The following is a 21,143-nucleotide window of genomic DNA, read 5'->3' as shown; positions in this document are numbered from 1 at the left end:
AATAAAAAAACTATTAACCGTACCAACGTAGTAAAGAAAACTTCAGTTCTTGGGCTCTTTCATGCCGACTGTATAGTTTTCAAACAAAGAATGCGTTACGGAGTTTTGTGCAGTATAACTCGCAAATATCATGAATCCGAAGTAGGAAATGGGCACTTAAAATTCATCCTATTGGTCACTTTTTTTAAAGAAGCGGAGTGAGTCAGGTGAAATATGTAGCGATACGCATGATTTCACATCAAGATGCCACACTTGACGGAAGGGTTCATTACGCTGCCGGCAGCGCAGCCGAAGGCGTCGGAGAACCCTTCGACGTTTCGGAAAATGTCGTCGCATTCGTCGCCGCCGGCCGAAGGCAACATGTTCTCTATGCCCAGGCAGGCTGAGTAGCACGCTGCGATGAACAACAGGGCGGCGCCGCCGTAGCCCTCGAACCCTTCAAGAAGTTCGTCGTAGCTCTCCAAGGCGGCGCTGCGTTGCCTGTACGCTTGCAGCGACACCTCGAGGGCCAGAGCGCCCTCAAGCTGCCGCAGCACGGCGCTGTCGTCGCCGCGTGCACTGCTCCCGTTCGCGGCGCACTCCAGAGCCCTCTGGATGGGGGCCAAGGCTTCAGGCGAAGCGATGTAGCTGCGAAGAAATGATGCGTCGGGAGCGTATGTAGGGAAGAAACTGAGTGATAGCATGTCAGGCGTAGAGCAGGCATATTGGGCTGTGTCCAAGGAGTTCTCATGGACTGTTTCTTTACACTTCGATGAGAGTAACCCTAAGGCCAGGCCCTTCGAACAGGACTCGCTACTTAAACAGAACACCTAAATACAGGCTGTAATGAAAGGGCCACATTTTAGCCTCACAATGTGAAGGTCGTGGTCGACAGGCATATGAAACTTGTATGGTATGGTGTGGTACACACGACAGCGCAAGCTTTCAATTCGCGAAACATATTGAACACGTATGTCTACATAGTTGCTTCAAAGACATTCTTGTAGTGAACGATGAGCGCAAAAACTGGACGAAAACCACGAAGAAGAGAGAAACACAAGGACAGGTAGCGCCTCTCCTTGCGTTTCTCGCTTCTTCATGGTTGGTGTGGTATTTGCGATCATCGTTCACCGTAATGATAGCATGCACCAACTATCCCCAACCGAAGTTTCATTGCTTCAAAGACGGATACCTGTCGGTGAACAGTTGGCTGAGCGCCGAGGCGGCACGGTATCCGAGGCCTCCGTGATTCATGGCTGGCGTGGCGCTCTCGTCAACCCAGGGAAAAGAGAACGCGTACGGCAACAGTGCCACGTCGCGGCCGGGAAGAAGTGCGAACCACTCGGCGAACTCGATTTGCGCCGAGGCCGTGCGGTCGTTAGCGTCCACGTGGTCCAGGTTGACCGCCTGCCAGTTGTCCACGAGCGAAGCGTTCATGTCAGGAAAGCTGCGTTCGGTTGGCTTCGGCTGGATGGCGATAAAGGAGTGGGCGCCATGCTGGTATTTGTTCAGAAGTAGTACTTGAAGGCGATAAAAAATTGCCGACGATTAAGTCACTTCCTAATGAGAAATTTCAGCGCAGCTCGTCAGCTGTTTCAGCTTTTCGATAGATCGAGCCAAAGAATTCAAGCAAGACATGTATGTACAATTACAGACAACTTGTTATTTTTCACACATATTCCTTCTTGAAGAAACACTCCACTAACAGTTCATGACTGCAGTGAAGAAAGCGTTGTAGTCGGGAGAAATAGATGAATACATGCTCGACTTGCTGCACCAATGCCTGGTCCTCAAAGACTAGGTCTATGCAAGTATTTCGCGAGGTTTTCACAAAGGACTTCTACCGGTTGCCTCTCTCATGGCTCAGAAAGAACTGGTAGAGAATAAACTATTTGCAGGCGTTTCGCAGTGGCGAACGGCGGCGGCTATGCGTTTCGGCTCGGGGCGGTTCACGTATCGAGATCCGCCACCACCGATCCGGCGCTCTGATTGCCGCCGCACAAGGGATACATGCTAATTATCGCTACTCTGCATAAGGATTCCCAGCTTCTGTTATGTAGAATCCAACGTCAGTCTTTACAACGTACTCTCGGAGATTCACTGAACCTATCGCATTAGCCTTGAAAACGCTTAAAGGATAAACGCCTTTCAACTGTCTCTCGTCCAACCTTGAGCGACCGCTGGTCGGAGCGTGGGTCGAAGTACCCAAGGACGACGTCAGTGCTGTTCCAGTCCTTGACGACCTTGCGGTGGGCGTCCGAGTGTGGCCACTGCTCCAGACGGGAAGCAAAGGCACCGCGGATCTCGGTGACCAGATCCTGCGCGTAGTGCTTGGCCTGGCCGGATAGGACCTGGTCGTAGTAATCGCGGAAGATCTCGCTGCCGCTCAGCAGGTACGCCTTGCTGAGGCACATGACGCGGTGGTACAGTTCGGCTCTCAGTTCCCTGCGCGAAGATCACGCCGAAATGTAGTGGTTGTCCACTAAGCTCAACAAAACATGAAAATAGAGCCAAGCGGAAGGCCTCAGACCTAGCGGCATGAAGGTTTCCATTCCGATGGGCTCGGGCAGGACATGTAATGCGAAGTCAAGATGACCGCTGGTCCCTAAGGGTAACGGAGTGGATTCCAAGAGGCAAGCCTAGCAAGGGGCGGCAGAAGGTTAGTTGGGCGGAGGAGATTAAGAAGTCTGCGGGGATATGGGTACCGCAGCTGGCAAAGGACAGGGTTAATTGGAGAGACATGGGAGAGGCCTCTGCCTTGCAGTGGGCATAGTCAGGCTGATGATGGTGATGGTTGTTCATATCGTGCCATCACCAATCTCATTTTCTCTGCACAGTCATTACTGTGCATCTTCTAAGATATGTCATTTTGTTCGAAGACACCAAAGTCTTGACTGCCAGGGAGATTCGCATGGACGCGTCGATATCGATCTGGGCTGACACGCTCTGCGCCAAGCAGTTCGAGTGATAAGTTTAAAGATTTCATGAAGGCACACTGCACTGCTCAGAATAGCAGAACGAAAGGATGATGACATTTCGTAAACTTACATAAACATATTGTTACGAAGAAGACGAAGCTGGCAGTGACGTGGGACGCAGCGCTCGCGCTAGGCCAGCGGCCATTAAATCACCTCTTCTCCATTGTTGATCACGCCTAACTCTTCGGCTGGCTGCCACGTAACATTTGGTGGCCACGTAACACTTCAGTATAGTGTGCAATGTCAATTCAAATATGTCCCCAGACAGCGCGGTACAGTCTGACACGATTCGAAGGTGATCACTTCAGGCTCAACCTATTGAGAATGACCTTTTATAACACTGTTTATTTTCGTAAAAAGGTTGCGGGGCATACGTGAGCTTAGCTAGCTGACCGTCACGCTTTAGTTTTAGTCGGAACGAACGTGGTGGTGGTAAAAACTTTATTATATGCACAGGGGTGTGTTTTAGGGGAGAGTGGAGGGTTCACCGTTCCCTTTCCTGGGTCATCATCACCCTCATCATCCTGACTACACCCAATGCAAGGCAAAGGCCTCTCCCTTGTTCCTCGAATTAACCCTGTTCTTTGCCAGTTGCGGCCACCGTGTCCCCGCAAACTTCTCAATCTCATCCGCCCAGCTTATTTCCTGCTGCCCCCTGCTATGCTTGCCTTCTCTTGGAATCCACTCCGTTATCCTTAAGGACCACCGGCTATCTTGCCTTCGCATTACATACCTTACCCAAGCCCATTTCTTCCTCTTGAATTCGACTAGTAAGTCAAAAACCCGCGTTTATTCCCTCACCCACTCTACACGTTTCCGACCTCTTAACGTTACACCTATCATTTTTTTTCTACAGCTCGCTGCGTTGTCCTTAACTTAAGCATGACCCTTTATGTTAGCCTCCACGTTTCTGCCCCATAGTTGAGTACCGGTAAGATACAGCTGTTGTGTATTTTTCTCTTGAGGGATATTGGCAAACTGCCATTCATGATCTCAGAGAGCCTGGGTGGTAGTCCTTATTCCGGGACACCATTGGCGATATCTACTGCCCGCTATCTTCGAACCAGATCCCTCTGGTACTCCAGGCCCAAGCAGGCGGACAGGGTCGCATCCCAGCCCTCTCTCGTTGGCCGATTTATGCTCTTTACTCCCGGATTTTTCTGGTGGGCCTATACCTCAATATATGCATCTGCCCACATCTCACAATACTTACACTACCCCGAAAAAGTCGAATGTACGTGTTTTACAATCGCGGGGCTTAAAAATGACCCCGTTTGCAGCCTTCTGAGGTGTCTTTCCTCAGTAATATCGATCCAGGCCTTTGGTGGGCGGTGGGAAAGTCTGCCTACTGAGGCGCAGATATGCTGTGATGTACGCCTAAGTCGTAAGCAAATCCGGTACAGGAGTCTCGGCAGAGTCTGGAAGTTCAGTGGAACTCCGGGGAAGAGACGCTCGGGTGGCTGTGAAAGTGATAACTAGAGGCCGGATTTTTAGGCACTAAAAAGCACGTTTTAGGCGCTATAAATAGGCGGCTAAAATTGCATTTTAGGCACCTAATGGAGCAAAATAGGCACTATAAACTTTATCAAAAGTGCACACAGTTCCGAACTTCAGCGCGCAATATCTGCCGTAAAATAAAACAAAAACACAGCAGGAATGATTTGGGACCTTAAGCAAGGTGCGAACATTAGAAGCCTTTTTTTTAAGGCTGCCGCGCAACTTTTCGTACAATACACATGCTTCAGCAGAGCAAAAGGGACGGTTACCAACCCTTTTAAAACACTTTGGTATACCTCGAAACAAACAATTCGCTTGTCGTGTACAAAAGTAGAAACAATGAACTCCTTAACAGGAGGCCATGCATTTAGAAATTGATAGAAACATTGTCAATTCAAAGCATCTGACAAATGAGTTCAGTCTTCGCTCGCACAGAAATTGAACTTATTTATTGCAGGCATATACACGATGCTTCAACATTAATAAATATGTTGTCATTTGTGTAAACAGAGTTTTATAGTTTGTGGCTTCACGTGTCTGGAGCCACGCGACTATCAAATGGTGCTTGCCTTTAGAAGGGTCTGGAAACCATAAATCAGAGATGCTAGAAAATGTTACACACAGTGCTGCTTGATGCGAATCATAGTTCTGCACGGGCCTACGTACATTCACGAGGATCCATGGTAAAATAAACATCATACATCTAGAAATCACTGTTAAAGCTATGGAAGCAGTAGCAGACAAGCGCCATCTGGGGCACAAGGAACGAAAATAAGGCAGGTTACCCAGGTGGAAATTTTAATCAGTTAAACTGTTTCCAGCAGGTTTGTGGAACATTTTACAGTTGGTTTCAGTTGGAACCAACTAGGAATTATTTGGACGAACCTATAACTTACTCCGTATATTTTCCGAAATGTGGTGCCATCTGGTCAACTACCACTTTAACAGCCAAAGTCATTGTAAGGGATCGGTAGCGTTCGCGGGGGTCATTGGAACGCGGCTGGGGGCACTCAATGCGGAGCGTCTCCTTTCTTGGAACGCGGCCGCTCGCGAACGCGCCGGGAAGTACGGGTATCCACCCGCCCCGCGGAACCGATTCGCGCACGTTCTGGCACGAATGTGTATTTGTGTTTGTTTTTATTTTTATTTTGTGGTGGAGAGAACGTTCTACTCCGCACATGCTGGCACGACCGTGCGTTTGTTTTTCTGGAAAGGGTGTTACCCTACGGTAGTTGGAGGGCTGACCATGCTCTCGATTAGCCAATGATATGGCGGCAGTGGCGTGAGCAGCGCGACCGACACAGAGGCTAACCCAACTCTGCTTTTGCTGCAGCCACGCCGGTACCGTCCACGTGCAGACAAACGCCCATATCTTTCTGGAAGAAGCCGAAGCGTAGCATCGTACCTGAAGATATCTGCGCGCCGCCGATTGGACCAGGCGCTGTGACGTCGGTGGGCTTCGGCTACAAAAGCTCGGGGGCGACGTGGACTGCTCTTCACATGGCGGCAGTGGCGTGAGCAGCGCGACCGACACAGAGGCTAACCCAACTCTCTGCTTTTGCTGCAGCCACGCCGGTACCGTCCACGTGCAGACAAACGCCCATATCTTTCTGGAAGAAGCCGAAGCGTAGCATCGTACCTGAAGATATCTGCGCGCCGCCGATTGGACCAGGCGCTGTGACGTCGGTGGGCTTCGGCTACAAAAGCTCGGGGGCGACGTGGACTGCTCTTCACATGGCGGCAGTGGCGTGAGCAGCGCGACCGACACAGAGGCTAACCCAACTCTTTGCTTTTGCTGCAGGTTGGTCATTTTGCTTTACATATTTCTGTAGATTGCAAACTGCCACGCCGCTGCTGCCATTTGTAAACGGCTACCATTGTGATTTTTGCTGCAGCTTGCCTCGCAGTATCATGTCCAAAATCAGCAAGGAACTAGCGCTAGCACTAGATGAAATGAAGAAAGAAATCAGGGCTGAATTTAAGGCTTTCAGGGAATCCCTTGAACGCGATGTTCGCAATGAGCTCAGAGAAATAAAAACCAGCATGTCATTCATTAGTGAGAAATATGACGAGATGAAGGATGACCTCAAGAGCACAGTCGAGGAGAATAAAGAATTGCGCGAACAAAACGCAATTCTAAGAGATCGCTGTGATTCTCTTGCTTCCCAGATCAAATTGTGTGAAGCACGGCTGGTACACTGTGAACAGTACTCGCGGAATGCAAATGTAGAAATCAAAGGGATACCTGTGAGCACAGATGAAAACTTGCTTGAAATTTTGGGAGAACTTGGTGAAAAAGTGGGCGAAAGTGTTTCGCCTTCCGACATTGACGTATGTCATAGGGTAGCTGTTCATGGAAGCAAAACAGAAAAGTACATAGTCGCACAATTTGTGCATCGAAGGAAGCGAGACGCTTTTCTTGAAAAGGCGCGAAAAACGAGGCTGTCATGTACAGACCTTGGTTTCCAGGAGACGGACTCTGTGTACGTGAATGAGCACTTGTGCCCAGATCGCAAGCGCTTGCTGGGGCTTGCTGTCAGTAAGAAGCGTGAGTCACACTGGAAGTTTGTCTGGGTGCGCGGAGGCCAGATCTACGCACGGAAATCTGAGAACAGCACGCTGCTAAAGATAACTAATAGCAGTGACGTGGCCAAGATGACCTAGGAAGTTATCTTTCATCATGGATTCCTATCACTTGCTTGCTCCAGAACAGTTAAATAAGCTAGCTAGCACAAACGCCTTAAAACTTTTGCACTTGAACTGCCGTTCGATAAATAACAAAGCTGAAGAAATAGAAGCCTTGTTATCTGTTTTTAAATTTTCTTTTGATGTAATTATGTTCACCGAGACCTGGTATCAAGATGACGCAAACTATTTAGTTCTAAGTAACTATACACATTTTGTTCTTAATAGACCTGGGCGCCGGGGTGGCGGTGTGTCGTTGCAGATATTGAACACACAACCTGCAAAAGAAAACAAACAATTCACAGTTTCTACCGCAGATATTGAAATCCTGACAGTTGAAGGTGGGAATGATGTATTTGCCGTTCTGTACCGTCCTCCTGATGGAAATTTGAGAGGGTGCCTAGACGTTCTCGAAAGCCTGTTTGATTGCGTAACAACAAACCAGCAAGTATTATTTTTATCGGGTGATTTGAATGTTGATACGCGATGTCATTCAGCAGCACAACAAGAATTCATAAGCCTACTAGATGCATATGGCTTTTTAAATCTTATCGAAGTACCTACACGCATCACGTGCTCTACATCTTCCTGTATCGATATTGTAATCACGAACACCGAAAAATGCGAAACAAAAGCTGGCACAGTACTATCCGACTTAAGTGACCATCTCCCTGTTTTTGCCTTCGTCCCAGCCGAACGCCCTTATCAAGTTCCCGCAGCACCCTCTGCACATTTTCGACGCGTTGATATCACCACACTTGACCGTTTTCGTTCGATGTTATATGACACTAGTTGGGACGATGTGCTGTCTTTAAAAGACGTGAATGAGGCGTATGATGCATTTTTGTTCAAAGTTAAAACTGTCTATGATAAATGTTTTCCACTAGTCCGTCCGCGCAAACGCAATCCAAAGAAGCCGTGGGTTACGCAAGAACTGCTGCGCAAAATAAGGACCAAAGAAAAAATGTTTGCGCAATTCATGAAATCACGGGAGCCTTCCAAGCTTGAGAAATATAAGAAATACCGAAACCACCTGAATAGAGAATTGCGAACTGCTAAGCTAAGCTATTTTAGTAATGCATTTTCGGTGGGGTCCAATAGAAGTGTTCACAACCAGTGGGACCAACTGAACAAATTACTAAATCGCACCTCAAAAACAGCTATTACGACAATAATGAAAGATGGTATACCAATAGGTGGGGAGGAACTGTGTAATGAATTTAATAATTACTTTGTTAACATAACCAAAACGTTATGCTGTCCCTCCGACACACCTGTGGGTTACGCGTATAATACACCATGTATTCCGGAATCCCTGTTCATGTATCCCACTGATGAAGGTGAAATAGTGACAGTGTTTAGGAATCTAAGAAATAGCAGAGCTGAAGATAAAGATGGCTTTCAGATCAAACCCTTCAAATTTGCAGTTGACATACTAGCTCCAATACTAATGCATATCTATAATCTAGCCATAGAATCTGGCGTGTTTCCAAAAGAAATGCAGGTAGCAAAAGTGGCTGTCATTCACAAAGGTGGTGCTACCTCAGATATGGCTAACTACAGGCCTATTTCCATTCTTCCGATATTATCCAAAGGTCTGGAAAAGATTATTTATGTGAGAATAAATACTTTTCTAGTCAAACATTCAGTTTTATCAGAGAGTCAGTTTGGTTTCAGAAAACAAAGGTCCACGGAAACGGCACTAATTAAGCAAAAAGAAATAATAATAAATGCATTTGAGGAAAAGCTCCTTGTACTAGGAATATTTGTTGATTTTTCCAAAGCATTTGACCTGCTTAATCATGCTTTACTGGTACATAAACTCAATAACTATGGAATTAGAGGTAACAGCTTATCTTTAATTGAATCATATCTGAAATATCGTAAACAAATGGTCTCCCTTAATAACACTATATCAACCTCGCAAGCTATCCTCTCTGGTGTACCACAAGGCAGCATTCTGGGCCCCCTATTATTTAATATTTACATTAATGATATATTTTCTGCTCCCCTTCCTGTCAACATAATAGCGTATGCAGACGACCTCACAATGCTTTCCTCAGGTAACACAGAAAGAGACCTGCTAGAACACGGCAATAAGTTCTTAGAATTCCTGCGTCAATGGTCCTTTAAGAACTACCTAAGGGTAAACATCACGAAGACCAAAGCAATAATATTCCGAGCTAAAAACAGAATGGTGCGTGCAAATTTTGACCTTTGGTTAGGAAACAAAAAAATTGATGTCGTGCCAGCTGTGAAATGTCTTGGTGTTGTTTGGACCGAATCACTTAATTGGGATAAACATACTGAGAATATCTGTGCTAAAATAAACAAGATTAATGGCATCCTATGCCGCCAGAGGCACACGCTTCCGCCTAGAGTTAAATTATTAATTTACAATGCATTTATATTGCCACATATAACTTATTGTCTCATGGTCTGGGGGACAACAACCAAGCAAAACCAAATGAAAATTCTAATGGCGCAAAAACGAGCAATTAGATTAATAGCTAATGTGCCATGGTGTACTCATACGGCTTCCTACTTTGCAAGGTTCAGTATCATGAAACTCTCAGAGTTATTCCCATTCAAGTTAATCTCTATGTATAAAAATGCTGTTTCAACTAAGAATGATCTCCTCTTATCAAGTTTCAACCTCATTCGTTCGATTACATCTTATAACACACGGAACAAAATGTCATGGTCCGTACCTTTCTGCCGCACTACATACGGTAAGCAGTCAGTGACATATAGTCTACCACACTACCTCAATATTCTGCACAAGAACAACATCATACTTGAAAAGACTTCACGGCATAAATTAATAACACTTATTCCTTTGTTTGAATGTGTTTGAATGTGTTCCTTTGTTTGAATGTGCATCATTTTGACATCATGATTAGAACATATATATATATATATATATATATATATATATATATATATATATATATATATATATATATAGCTGTGTGTATCTTCTTTCTACTTGATTTGTATCTGTTGATTATAAATGCGTTCCCTGTACATAAAAATTTTGAGCAGTTTCTTTTGTCCAATAATGTCGAGTGATAACAGAGGCATAACGTCATGCAAATGTTGATGTATATATTTTGTGACTGTATTTTCCTTTGTGCTTGTGAGTGCGCTCTTCCACTGCTGTTGTGATTAGCTGCCAGGCGATACCGCCGGCAGGGGGCGCAGGGTGGCCCTCAAGCTGCACCAACGCAGCTTTTTGCCTTGCGTCCTCTCTCCTCTGTTACTGATGTAACCTTGTGAGAGTTAATAAAGATGTATATGTATGTATGTATGTATGTATATGAAGAATGTAGAATGATTGGGTGCTACGGAATGTGGGCCGGGCCTTTAGGGCTTTAAAACTGGGCCCCGGAGCCGGAAGCGGGATTCTGCGCTAAGGTGAGATGCTATGCATCTTCGGCTACGCCGAGTAGGGGCCTCCCCTAGTGTTAGCCAGTTCCACCTTTTTGTTGTTGTTGTGTATCTCTTTGCTGTTTAATTTGTCTCTAGTGTCTTAACTTGTATATGATTGTAAATATGTGTACATAAAGCTTCAAGTATTCCCTTTATCCCTGCATCGCAAGACCGTCTCTGACGGGGCACCCCTGGTGCGAAGAGATCAAGCTTCAGTCTTCCAGTTAAACCAACCGTCTCTGGCGGGGCACCTCCGGTGCGAGGAAGATAAAGAACCTGTGGATCTTTACTGGCGCAGTCGACAAGCTGCCACGATAAAATGGCAGAAAATAGGAAAAAGGTTGCTTCGATATTTTCGGCTGTCGTGGTTGGTATTGTGTACACAGCCGGCGTAGGTGCAGTGTTCACTACAGCCAACTGACGAGGTCATCTAATGTTGCTACGTGTGTGTTCTACTCAAAACCGAAATGGATTCGAAAGCAAACAGAATCTGAAAGCACTACCACAGCGTATTTCAGGCCCGTTTTCTGTAAAATAGAACATTTTTAGGCACCGATGTCGGAAATAGGCATTTATAGGCACTGACACCCAAAATAGGCATTTATAGGCACTATAAAAAGAGTATTAAACATATTGTCAACACCTAATTCGTGCTCATATGTAAAAATGGTGCGCCTATGAAGCGTTGAAAAAAATAGGCATTTGCGTAAAATCCGGTCGCTAGTGATAACCATCGAATCGCGCTCGACCACTCCGCGTCCCCTCACCGGGTGTAGAAGTTGAATAGTAGCTTCTGGTTAGCGAACAGCGCCGCCGTCTGCACGACGCACCAGGAGAAGACGAGGTGCATCTGGTCCTCTCCGTAGCGCCTCCACAGATCGAGGAACTCGCGCACGAAGCCTGGCTTCTCCGACACGAAGACGACGTCGCGGCCCGAGGTTCCCACGTACGGCTCGAGCTCCTGGAGCCAGCGCTGCCGGTCCAGTCCCGGCACCTTTCCAAACATGAAGGCTGCGTCGAGGCCGGCGGGAGCATGACGTGCGTCCTCGAAGGCACGTCGCAGAGGAGCCAGGAAGCTTCTGGTGAGCTGCTTGGTGATCGCGAAGCTCACGATGGTGTTGTCCCTCTCACCGCCCTCGTATTCACGGTTCCCTCCAAACTCCCGCCTGCGGGGTGAATGTGCTACCGTCAGTCGCGCCAAAAGTGCTTCCGTTGGCAACGGTTTCTGGGGTAGTAGTAGTAACTACCAAGCAGCACATGGAATCGCCCCAATATTGGAAATGGATGGTTTCACTCTGGCCCTTTGCAGTACCCGCCTTTCTCAATAAATTTATAACATTGGGCAGATAAGCTGTGCTGCTGGGGGTGGCTTGGTTGGTTGGTTGGTTTATGGGGTTTAACGTCCCAAAGCGACTCTCTATCTCTATGAGAGACGCCGTAGTGGAGGGCTCCGGAAATTTCGACCACCTGGGGCTCTTTAGCGTGCACTGACGTCGCACAGTACACGGGCCTCTAGAATTTCTCCTCCAAAGAAATTCCAGCCGCCGCGGCCAGGATCGAACCCGCGTCTTTTGGCTCAGCAGCCGAGCACCATAACCACTGAGCCACCGCGGCGGCCTGGGGGTGGTTTACTAAAAAAATAATAATAAGACGAAGGAAAAGATTTTTGCTAGCCCCGGCATCTGCCATCGCTACGGGAAGCACCTGAGCTGGGGCAACGGAAATAGAGGTATAGCAGGCAGACTGGAGAGATGAAATGAAAGAGGTAAGGGGACAGCCAGAGAGGATAAGGGGTAGAGAGGTACTATATACAAGTATTCTATTTGCAAATTAACATACGTACAGGTCGGGCGCGTGGGATGACCACGGTCGAAAACGAAGGAGAGCGTGCGCGGTCGACCGATTGCTCACCTGAGCTCCTCAAAGTAGATCTTCGCTTCATGTTCAGTGCCCTCCAAGACCTTCTGCTTTCGGAGGATGCGCTCAAAATCACTCAGCGGCTCAAGTACGACCGTGGTGACGTTGGGGGCGCGTTGCAGCACAACGTGGAGAAGGGGGCTCCAGTGCAGCCTAATGGACGCGTGAAACCACGTGCGAAGAAGGTCCACCCTGTTGGAGTCATTGGGCAGGAGAGGCCACACGATGCCCGCGTCCAACAGCGCTCGTTTGACCTGTGATCACCGTGAGGGCGGGAGAGATCACCCGCAGGAGTGTGTTTTGGAAAGCGCGAATGGTGTCGCATATCCAAACTTTTATTGCTGCAAAATCTTGAGCGAAAAATTAAAAGCCTCGGGGAAAGGTAAAATATTTCCAAGAATATGGTATAGGGTATTTGACGTCCCGAATTGACTCAGGCTATGAAGGAGTCCTCCCGAGCGGCACATATACTGGCGCTGGCTCAGTTGTTATGGCGCTGACCCGAAACACGTGGGTTCGTTCCCGGTGCCGTGGCCACCGAACTTCGATGGAGGCGATATGCTAGACGTCCGTGTGGTGTGCGATGTCCGTGCATGTTAAAGAACCAAAGGTGGTTGAAATCTCCGGAGCCCTTCACTATGGCATCCCTCAGCCTGAGTCGCTTTGGGACGTTAAACCCCATAAACCAAACCAAACCACATGATTAGCCCAATATTGGGGACAGATGGGTTTACTCCGTCCTCTATACATTGACCAGTCAGCTGTGCTGCTGGGGCGTAGTAAATGCAGCGTCAAATTTCTGTCACAGAACTCTGACAATAAAAGCAAAAAAGGGGTATGTGTACTCAGCATCACGGGGGAGAGGAGCGCGCTTCTAAACATTTCAGGACATATTCGGAGTATTCCACTCGAAAAGGAAGAGCAGCCAATGGCTTGTATTTCTGCGGAGCTCCATCGTACTACACCCAGCTGGTCTGCCAGTGCATAACTGCATAAGCTCCATAATACAACATTTTGGGCGAGTTGGTTACCTACATTCATTATTACAGCGCAAAGACGGCACAGAACAAGAAGGGGACACATCAGCGCTGTTGTGTCCCCTTCTTGTTCTGTGCCGTCTTTGCGCTGTAATATGAATGACTGCATAAGCTGTCCATTTTAAAATAACCTTTACGCGTCCGTGTCGTCCTCTGTTATTGGTTACTCAGATATACCCGCGGCATTCAAGCGTCTGTGGGAAACGACCCGGCCGTTGGATGGCTGCCGACCGGACCTCGCCGTTGGCTGCGCATCGCGGGCAATGGCAGCCAGTGGCCAAGCCAACGCGTGCAGCCCACCTTTTGCAGCTCGTCGCTCCTGCCCTGAAGCACGTCGTCGCAGCTGCGGTAGAAGGCGGCCGCCCTCTGCACCGATGTCTGGCCCGTGGTCGGCACGGGCACCGAGCCCAGCAGGGAGGACAGCTCGCGAAGCACCCCCAGGAAAGACTCCTCGCGCACCGAGAGCTGACTGCGGCGCCGCCAGCCGTCGCACACGAAGCGGGTGAAGCCCTCGCACGGGTTCAGCGACGTGTTCAGCGTAGCGCGCAGGCGGCGTGCGTACTCCCGGCACGGCTCGCTGCGGCACACGCGAAGGGTGCCGTGCCGCGTTCCGACCTCGGGGCGGAAGAACCCCAACAGGAAGAGGGACAGGACGAGCGCGGCTACCAGGAGCACCACGCACAAGATGCTGGCTGCCGGGGGTTGGTTCTTGAAGAAGGCCTGCGATGACGTCGTTGGCGCTTTGAGAGGGGCTTCCGGAACCGGACGAAGTGTTGACACTCTTTCACACTCGTACTCAGAGGTTAGAGATCAAGTAGGGTAGGTAGCGAGGGTCTCGGTTCTGGCAGCCATGATGCCATAGGAAGCATAAAAGGGTTCTCACACAGCTTCCACTCTCGCCGTTATATGACGTTCTACGTCACACCAGCGGTACCTCAGGACGTGCTACGTCCGCCGCTTACGAACGCGGGTGGCGCTGATGAACACTCTCAAGTTAGGTTATTTGTAAAACATAAATACCCCCGAAAGCAGAAGACTTGAAGCCGTCGCCGTAGCTCAGAGGTAGAGCACCGGACGCGAAATTCGGAGGTCATGGGTTCGGATCCCACCGGCGGCATGTGGTTGTTTTTTCTTCTGCTTTTCTTATCCATTGGCTTTAAGCGGTAACATATTCAGTGTTATTCTAAATTGATCAACACCACAAAAAAATAAAAAAAGAAATCCCCTGTGTCCGTTGGTTTCTGTGGCTGTTGGCTTCTTTCTCATATTTATATGCATGCCTTTTATATGCATGCCTATCATATGCATGCCTATGCATGCCTACCCATGCATGACTGGCCCTATTTTCTACCATAAGTAGGCCCATCTAATAAAATGACCCCCTTAAGTGTCAAGCCTGAGGGAGATCAGAACCACCGCACTTGTTCCAGCATGAAAGGCAAGCCGACGGGGGTGCGTTTAAGCGTACTGTGCAATCTATTGCCTTTCATTCAGCGATTTCTCCTCTGTCTGGCTACGCTGGTTGCTGCCATCGCAGGGCAGTGGCGCATCGCATAAATGCTGCACACTGGGCCAGGAGTGGTGTGTGACCTCTCAGCAATTTATCATTGTAAATTACAGATAGGACCTGCATCGCTTCGTACAGACCAGCAAAAGTCAGCGGACAGTAAGAGTGGAGATTGTAGCCGCTAAATGCACTCCAGCATAAATAATGCGGTTTAACATGGCCGAGGACCTAATAGAAGCTTATTCAGTCTTCAGTCAGGGTTCAATAACAGCTTTCTTTCATACAGAACGTCAATGTCTTATATTTACAGCGTCGTAATACTCTTGAGCAAACCCTGCGCGCACTCAGCGCTACAAGAACGTTCTAGTTCCTTACTGGGCTTCTCAGTAGAAAGAAAGTCGAACTTCTATATTATTTCACCATGATGCCCAAAAATTTATTGCAGCTCCACCTTCATGTCACTATATGTGCGAATATCGTGCATACAGGTGCCACTGTGTTGTTTACATGTAAGCTGTGATGAAGGCCTCAAAGCAGCTCCCATAATTACACAAATACACAAATGAAATCAGTAAGTCATGCGAAAGTAAACTAGCCACCTCTACAAGCACTAAGATGAAATTCACGCGAAGATGCAAGTCACGTAACGTTAACAGTGCAACCAACAGTGCGTTGGGTAGTTATCGGTAATCATTTCTCAAGCAACACAGGTAATAGGCCCAATATTGGAATTGGATGCGATCACTCTGGTCCTTTGTAGGACCAGAACTTGCCAATACGTTTCCAGTATTGGGCCGTTATCTGCGCCGCTTGCGTTGAGAGCCGGATCACCAGACCTTGACGCCTTTGTTGGCGGAGAAGCCCTGCGTTGTGGTCGACGCGAACTGTGGCGCGCTCATCACGTTTCGCGATGCCTCCACGCACGCCGGATGGATGCTCTGCCGATGCCCAGCCTGGTAAAGTGGCGAGTCTGGTCTGGTCCACATTGGGGACGCCTGCGAGGATGCCTTGTGGCTCTCGCTGCTAACCGAGCGGGACGGCACGACCTTCCGTGGGTTATTCTTCCAAGCGGGCCCGAAATTGGGCGACTGGTGTTGTCGGCGACAATCTGTACACTCGGGTGAGGCGACAGACATGGGCGGTGACGGTCGTCGAGGCGAGTGTGTCCCGTAACTCAGCTCGGACGCCCTGCTCGGTTCGAGGGTCTCACGGCGCCGTATTGAGGAGGAAGACAACGACCTCCCGGATAAGGACGTTTTCACGTGAGAAGCTTTGTCATCTTCTGACACTGCAGGCTCGTCATAAATTCCAACGCCTGATCGAGACAAATGCTGCGAGCCTGACAGACTGCCGTAAGGCCGACCAGTCCTCTTGTTCTCATCGCGTTCGCGAGTAGTGTCTTCAATGGAGCAACGGTGAGAACTTTCTGGGGAGGACGAGGTTGGAGACGAGCGGAACCGTTGCGCATCCGTACTGAGCGCGTCCCTTCCAGAGCTGGTGGCCAGACGTTCGGGAGGTTCGGGTGGCTGTTGCAGTTCTTGCAGTTGCTGGCCGCGCTCTGAGATGCACAGCATCCGATTTCCACCGCCTGCAATTGAGGTCAAACTCGAAGACGCTGAGACCGATCGGGGCGAAGCTCGACTCTGAGGCTGGAGTCCACCTCCGGAGTTTATTGGTCTTTTCGATGCACCCGAAGCCTCAACAGCAGTCGTGTCTGGCGGCGTTCCCGAAGCGGGGCGGCAGTGTTTTGTCATCCGCGTTGCGCTTGGCTCGAATTCCATCCCTGCAAGGCATGTGCTCTCTCCCGCAAACCGTGGTACCGATATTCTGTAAACCTGCAAAAAATATTAAAGCACAAGAAAAAAAATGCTCTAAGAAAAGCAGTCCTTGCAAATACTTTCGCCGCTTTCCAGCAAGGTACTATCGGGGACAGAAGTAGTATACACCACGCGGCGGGAGCCGGAGCAACGGAAAACTGCGGCATTTTGGCGAGCTAAAGCAAGAAACATTGAAACGAGCCAAGCTACAAGCCTGGTGATAATAAAGGTCACGCATTGGCTTTCTCGATCAAAGATGCCATCTGTAGATGGCGTTGCAATGCAGTTTTCCGTTTCTCCGTCTCCCGCCGCGTGGGGTATACCACTTTTGTCCGCGATAGTACGTATAGATTAAAATTCTGCAAGCTTTTTTTCTTACACAAGATGAAGAATAGTTTGAGCCGTTCCTTTAGTCCTAAACGCAAAAAAGAGGGACAATGGGCAAATAAGAAAGGTAGAGACAAAGCCTAACCATTAATCAGAGGAACACTTGGAACACAAAGAGAAAGGCCTGCTTCTGAAGGAAGATATGCCAACTGAACTTTCTTTCGGGAGTTCGTTCTTGATTACAAAGCAGAACTATCGATATGTTCTTCGTAGAGGAATAGATACATACATGTAGGTGTCTGTGGTGGTGCGCTAAGCTCTATATTTTACTCACATGAACCGGTTTTTCTAAGCTCATTTAACACATTTTTTTTACAGTAGACATTGAATCTCGTTTTGCTAATGCCCCTCCTAAGGTACCGTCGTAATCAGCACAGGTAATGGGCCTAATATTGGCAACGTATTGGCAAACGCTGGTACTACGCAGGAACACAGTGAAGCGATACATTTCCAATATTGGGCCGATTTCCTGTGCCGCTTGGGGTGTGAAGGCTCTTTGTGTCTAACTGTGCTATATTTTGTAACTCTACTTTGCAATCGTGCACTAGCTCAACCAAGCAGAGAACACCAACCTTCAATTCAGGCCTGCCTTGCCCCGAAGGCGGCGTCGCGGTGTGGTATGATTCGAGTCGCTTTGATGGCGGCATGGCCCGGACTTCCCCTTCGTCCACTCTGCGTCCATCAGTTCCAGGTGGAAGTGGCGACTGCCCAGGGCGCGTAGTTCCAAGAACGGTCGGGCGAACATTATTTTCGAGAATGCTGACGATGTTGTCGTGGTCCTTCTCGGATCGTCTTGGAACTGCCCGCTCAGAAGAGTCGGGTTGTCGCTCGGTCGTTGACGGGGCAGGATTGGTCGCTGTCTTCGGGAGGTCGAGTTCGCTGTAGGGTTGAACTCGCTTCCGTTCATCTCCTGATGAACCTGCGTTTGCATGGCATCCACAATACTTGATATATGTCTTAGCATTGCTTGTGTTCGGGCAGCAGGTTTATTCACGAATGGTAGCATTTGAGCGGGCTGCGAAGCTACGACAAACACAGGTTAAGGAGCGACTGGAAAAACACATATATCACACGTTTAAGCGCACACTACCAAGTGGAGAATTATTCTTCAGTAGAAAGAAAGAAGGTATAAGAGCACATACATAAGCAGTGGTAGATTCGGAAGGCAAATATTGGCGGACGATTGGGCGTGTTTGGCCAAAAGCGAATTTGCTTGACTTCGGTTTTCACTTTGGCTTTAGTTCGAGGCTCTGTTTTTGAGACCAAGCAGGGTTCAGACAAAGATCGGTGAAATCAGACTTAAGCGATAGCGTCAATGGGACGATGTCCATATATGAGGAATTAGTAATCCTCTACTTCACATTCATAGACCGCTGAGAGTTCTCATACCACGTCTGGCGCAGTGGTGCAGCGGTTAGGCGATTCCCAACATTTCTGCGATGGTAGGTTCTGCCACCGCTGGGGCTTGTGAGACCAAGGTTGCTAACCTCAAGGTCACGAAGAGAGGCTTCGGAGAGACAAACATCGGTGAAACTAAAAGCACATTGATCGCATTGTGATGACTTCATACATGACTCTATGACATTGGAATGTCTCGTGTCTGCGCCCAGACCAGCTGCCGCACACTTCACAATTTGTGCACAAAACAGGCGCTTGAAAAACTGGTGCGAGCTTCTGACTTCGAGACCTCAATCATGCAGACAGATAATCTGCGCAAATGTGGATTCCTAAGGGGCCTTCCAGTGTGTGCAGCCGAAAACTGATTAGCCTGCGTACTCAAAGGAGCGAGGGAACGACCAAGGTAGGAAAGAAGCGACCGTTCGTTGCGCTGCCTCACATTGGTGGGATCTCACATATGTTCATTAGAATCGTCAACAAATTAAATGAGAATGTCATGTTGTCAGCCCAGAATAAGCGCCAGGGCCTGTGCCGGAAGATCAACGCAACGATTAAGCCAAATGAAGGGTGCGGCGTGCGATATGACACAAGATTTATGGACTGCTCGGTGGATGCGGTTAACAAGACGGCCCTTTCAAGCGGAATTTCATACGTCGCGCAGTCAGAGAGCTGATTTTACGAGTGGCTAACGGAGCACGAGAACGCGTGCGATGCTTTGCAAGTAAGGACAGATCCGAGGCTGACGCTTGCTAGCGAAGTAGCGAATGACCAACTCTGCCTACATGGGCGCTAACCCATTAAAGTTATCCCGTCATACCCTTAAGGTGTAGATCAAGTGTCCTCCCTATTTTTCATTTTTTCTCAAATCAGGAATAAACCTTCATTTGGTAGAGTGTGATTAACCGTGTAACTAGTCCTTTTTTGTCATTTCTCAACCCGTGTCTGTCGTAACTATGTAGCGCCCGAAATGCTTCCATTGCCCTACGTTAGACAAAGCATGACAACACTTTACATGGAAGGGGCGTCTTAACTGTACATACCTACGGCGAGTGGCAACACTGAGATCCCAACCAAAGAAGTCATTTATGCCCACATATGGACTCCTTTGATGGCGTGCTTAGGTGCACTGGTTCCTACCGGCGCACAACTTTATTGCTCTCCATGACAGTCATGGGCGTTGAAATGCGGTCATCTTGGGCAAGTTTTTGTTCTGTGCACTTCGACTCGCCATTAGGTTACAACAGCCACTGACGGTTCCCGACGGGTCAATAGAGGCCATGAGCAGAATTGAAGTGCGTGGAGTGTGCCTTCTCGCCACGGACAGCATGAGAAAATGCGATAAATGGTAGGGAAGGAGAATTCGAGCCAACCTTCCTCCGTATTCAGATGCGGCACTTAATCCTGATACACGCGACATTTTAGGCCAAACTGCGTCTAACCGCTCATGGCGTACTGCTCTTTAAGCTGCATGCTAGGCTTTATAGGCCACGGGACCTGCGATATAAGGTTAGGATAAGGTAAACGTTTGGAGCTCCTTGTCCATGTTACATCTGCGTGCAAATCTCTTGAAATGCGTTTACGTCACCAGGGAGAGCAGTGTTTCTTATGCAGTTCGTCCTGTTCTTCCTGCTAACCGGAGAGCCAGTCCTCCAAGCCTGAAGGAAGCTATAGGAGTCTCAAATCGAGCCGTACTTACCTTGACCACCAGTCGGCGAATCCTGTTGGAGGCTGTACTCGCTACTCTCCCCGTCCGAGGTTGTCTGCCCTTCGGTGTCTTCGACGCCCTGGACGGGGCCTTTGTCAGCAGTGGGTCCTGGACCTTCTCGCACGGTGGCGTTCACTGCATTGCCGCCAAGATTCAAATCAGCCGCATCCACCGGTGCTTTCCTGGAGCCCTGACGGCCGTCGACCTCCGCTGCAGGAGGCGCCGTCACAGCGGTGCTGACGGAGGGGTTCTCCGCGAGGGAGGCCCCGGAGGTGTCGCTGGGTGAGCCGCGTTCCTTCTTCGAGGCCATCGGACGTCCGCAAAGTTCGGTGTCTTTCTTCTTCTGCGCAAGCGCGAGGCGCGTGCGCATCGTTCGCAGAAGAACGCGCCTCACGTGGGCTTCTTCTTCACTGCTTGAATTCTTAGTAGCCGTGCCTCAGCATGTCAAGGACAAGGGCAATGCAAGCTAAGGCTAAAGGTCCGCAACATACGCATTTTCCATGGAGGGCACATGCTACGGGTCCACACGTCTTCAGCGCATATGGTCGCACTTTCAAAGCTGCTGACGGCTGCCAGTGGTGGCGCTGCAGTGGCTGAAACCGTCGCCAACTGCCTCAAATGATTTGTAATAGGATTACCAGACGCGTTATTGGCGACCATTAGCGTAGGGCAATGGAGGCGGACACAATGCGCATGATGTAGGACGCATTGTAGCTGTCAGTGTTGCTTATTCTCACCTGGAGAAGGAAATAGGTTTGAGAAGTTTTCTCAGAATCATCAACACTCTATTCGCTTAAAAAAAAA

The 21,143-nt window shown here is 48.8% G+C and overlaps 1 protein-coding gene across 1 annotated transcript; it reads right to left on the bottom strand.

Moving 5' to 3' along the window:
* Positions 1 to 233: 233 nt before the first annotated feature.
* LOC149366480 (uncharacterized) lies at positions 234 to 20,709 on the bottom strand. Its single transcript, XM_089571018.1, has 9 exons — positions 20,331 to 20,709; positions 17,809 to 18,155; positions 15,869 to 16,867; positions 13,826 to 14,245; positions 12,483 to 12,742; positions 11,339 to 11,737; positions 2,148 to 2,424; positions 1,172 to 1,446; positions 234 to 627 (listed from the first exon to the last, which is right to left on the bottom strand). Exons 1-9 carry the CDS (start codon positions 20,707 to 20,709, stop codon positions 234 to 236), a joined length of 3,750 nt encoding a protein of 1,249 aa, XP_089427144.1.
* Positions 20,710 to 21,143: the final 434 nt, after the last annotated feature.

Source organism: Amblyomma mixtum, chromosome 1 (genome assembly GCF_055824585.1).
Source record: "Amblyomma mixtum isolate Tamu chromosome 1, ASM5582458v1, whole genome shotgun sequence".
NCBI lineage: Eukaryota > Metazoa > Arthropoda > Arachnida > Ixodida > Ixodidae > Amblyomma > Amblyomma mixtum.
The sequence above is the reverse complement of the archived record's forward strand: the minus strand, read 5'-3'. Positions and strand labels throughout refer to the sequence as shown.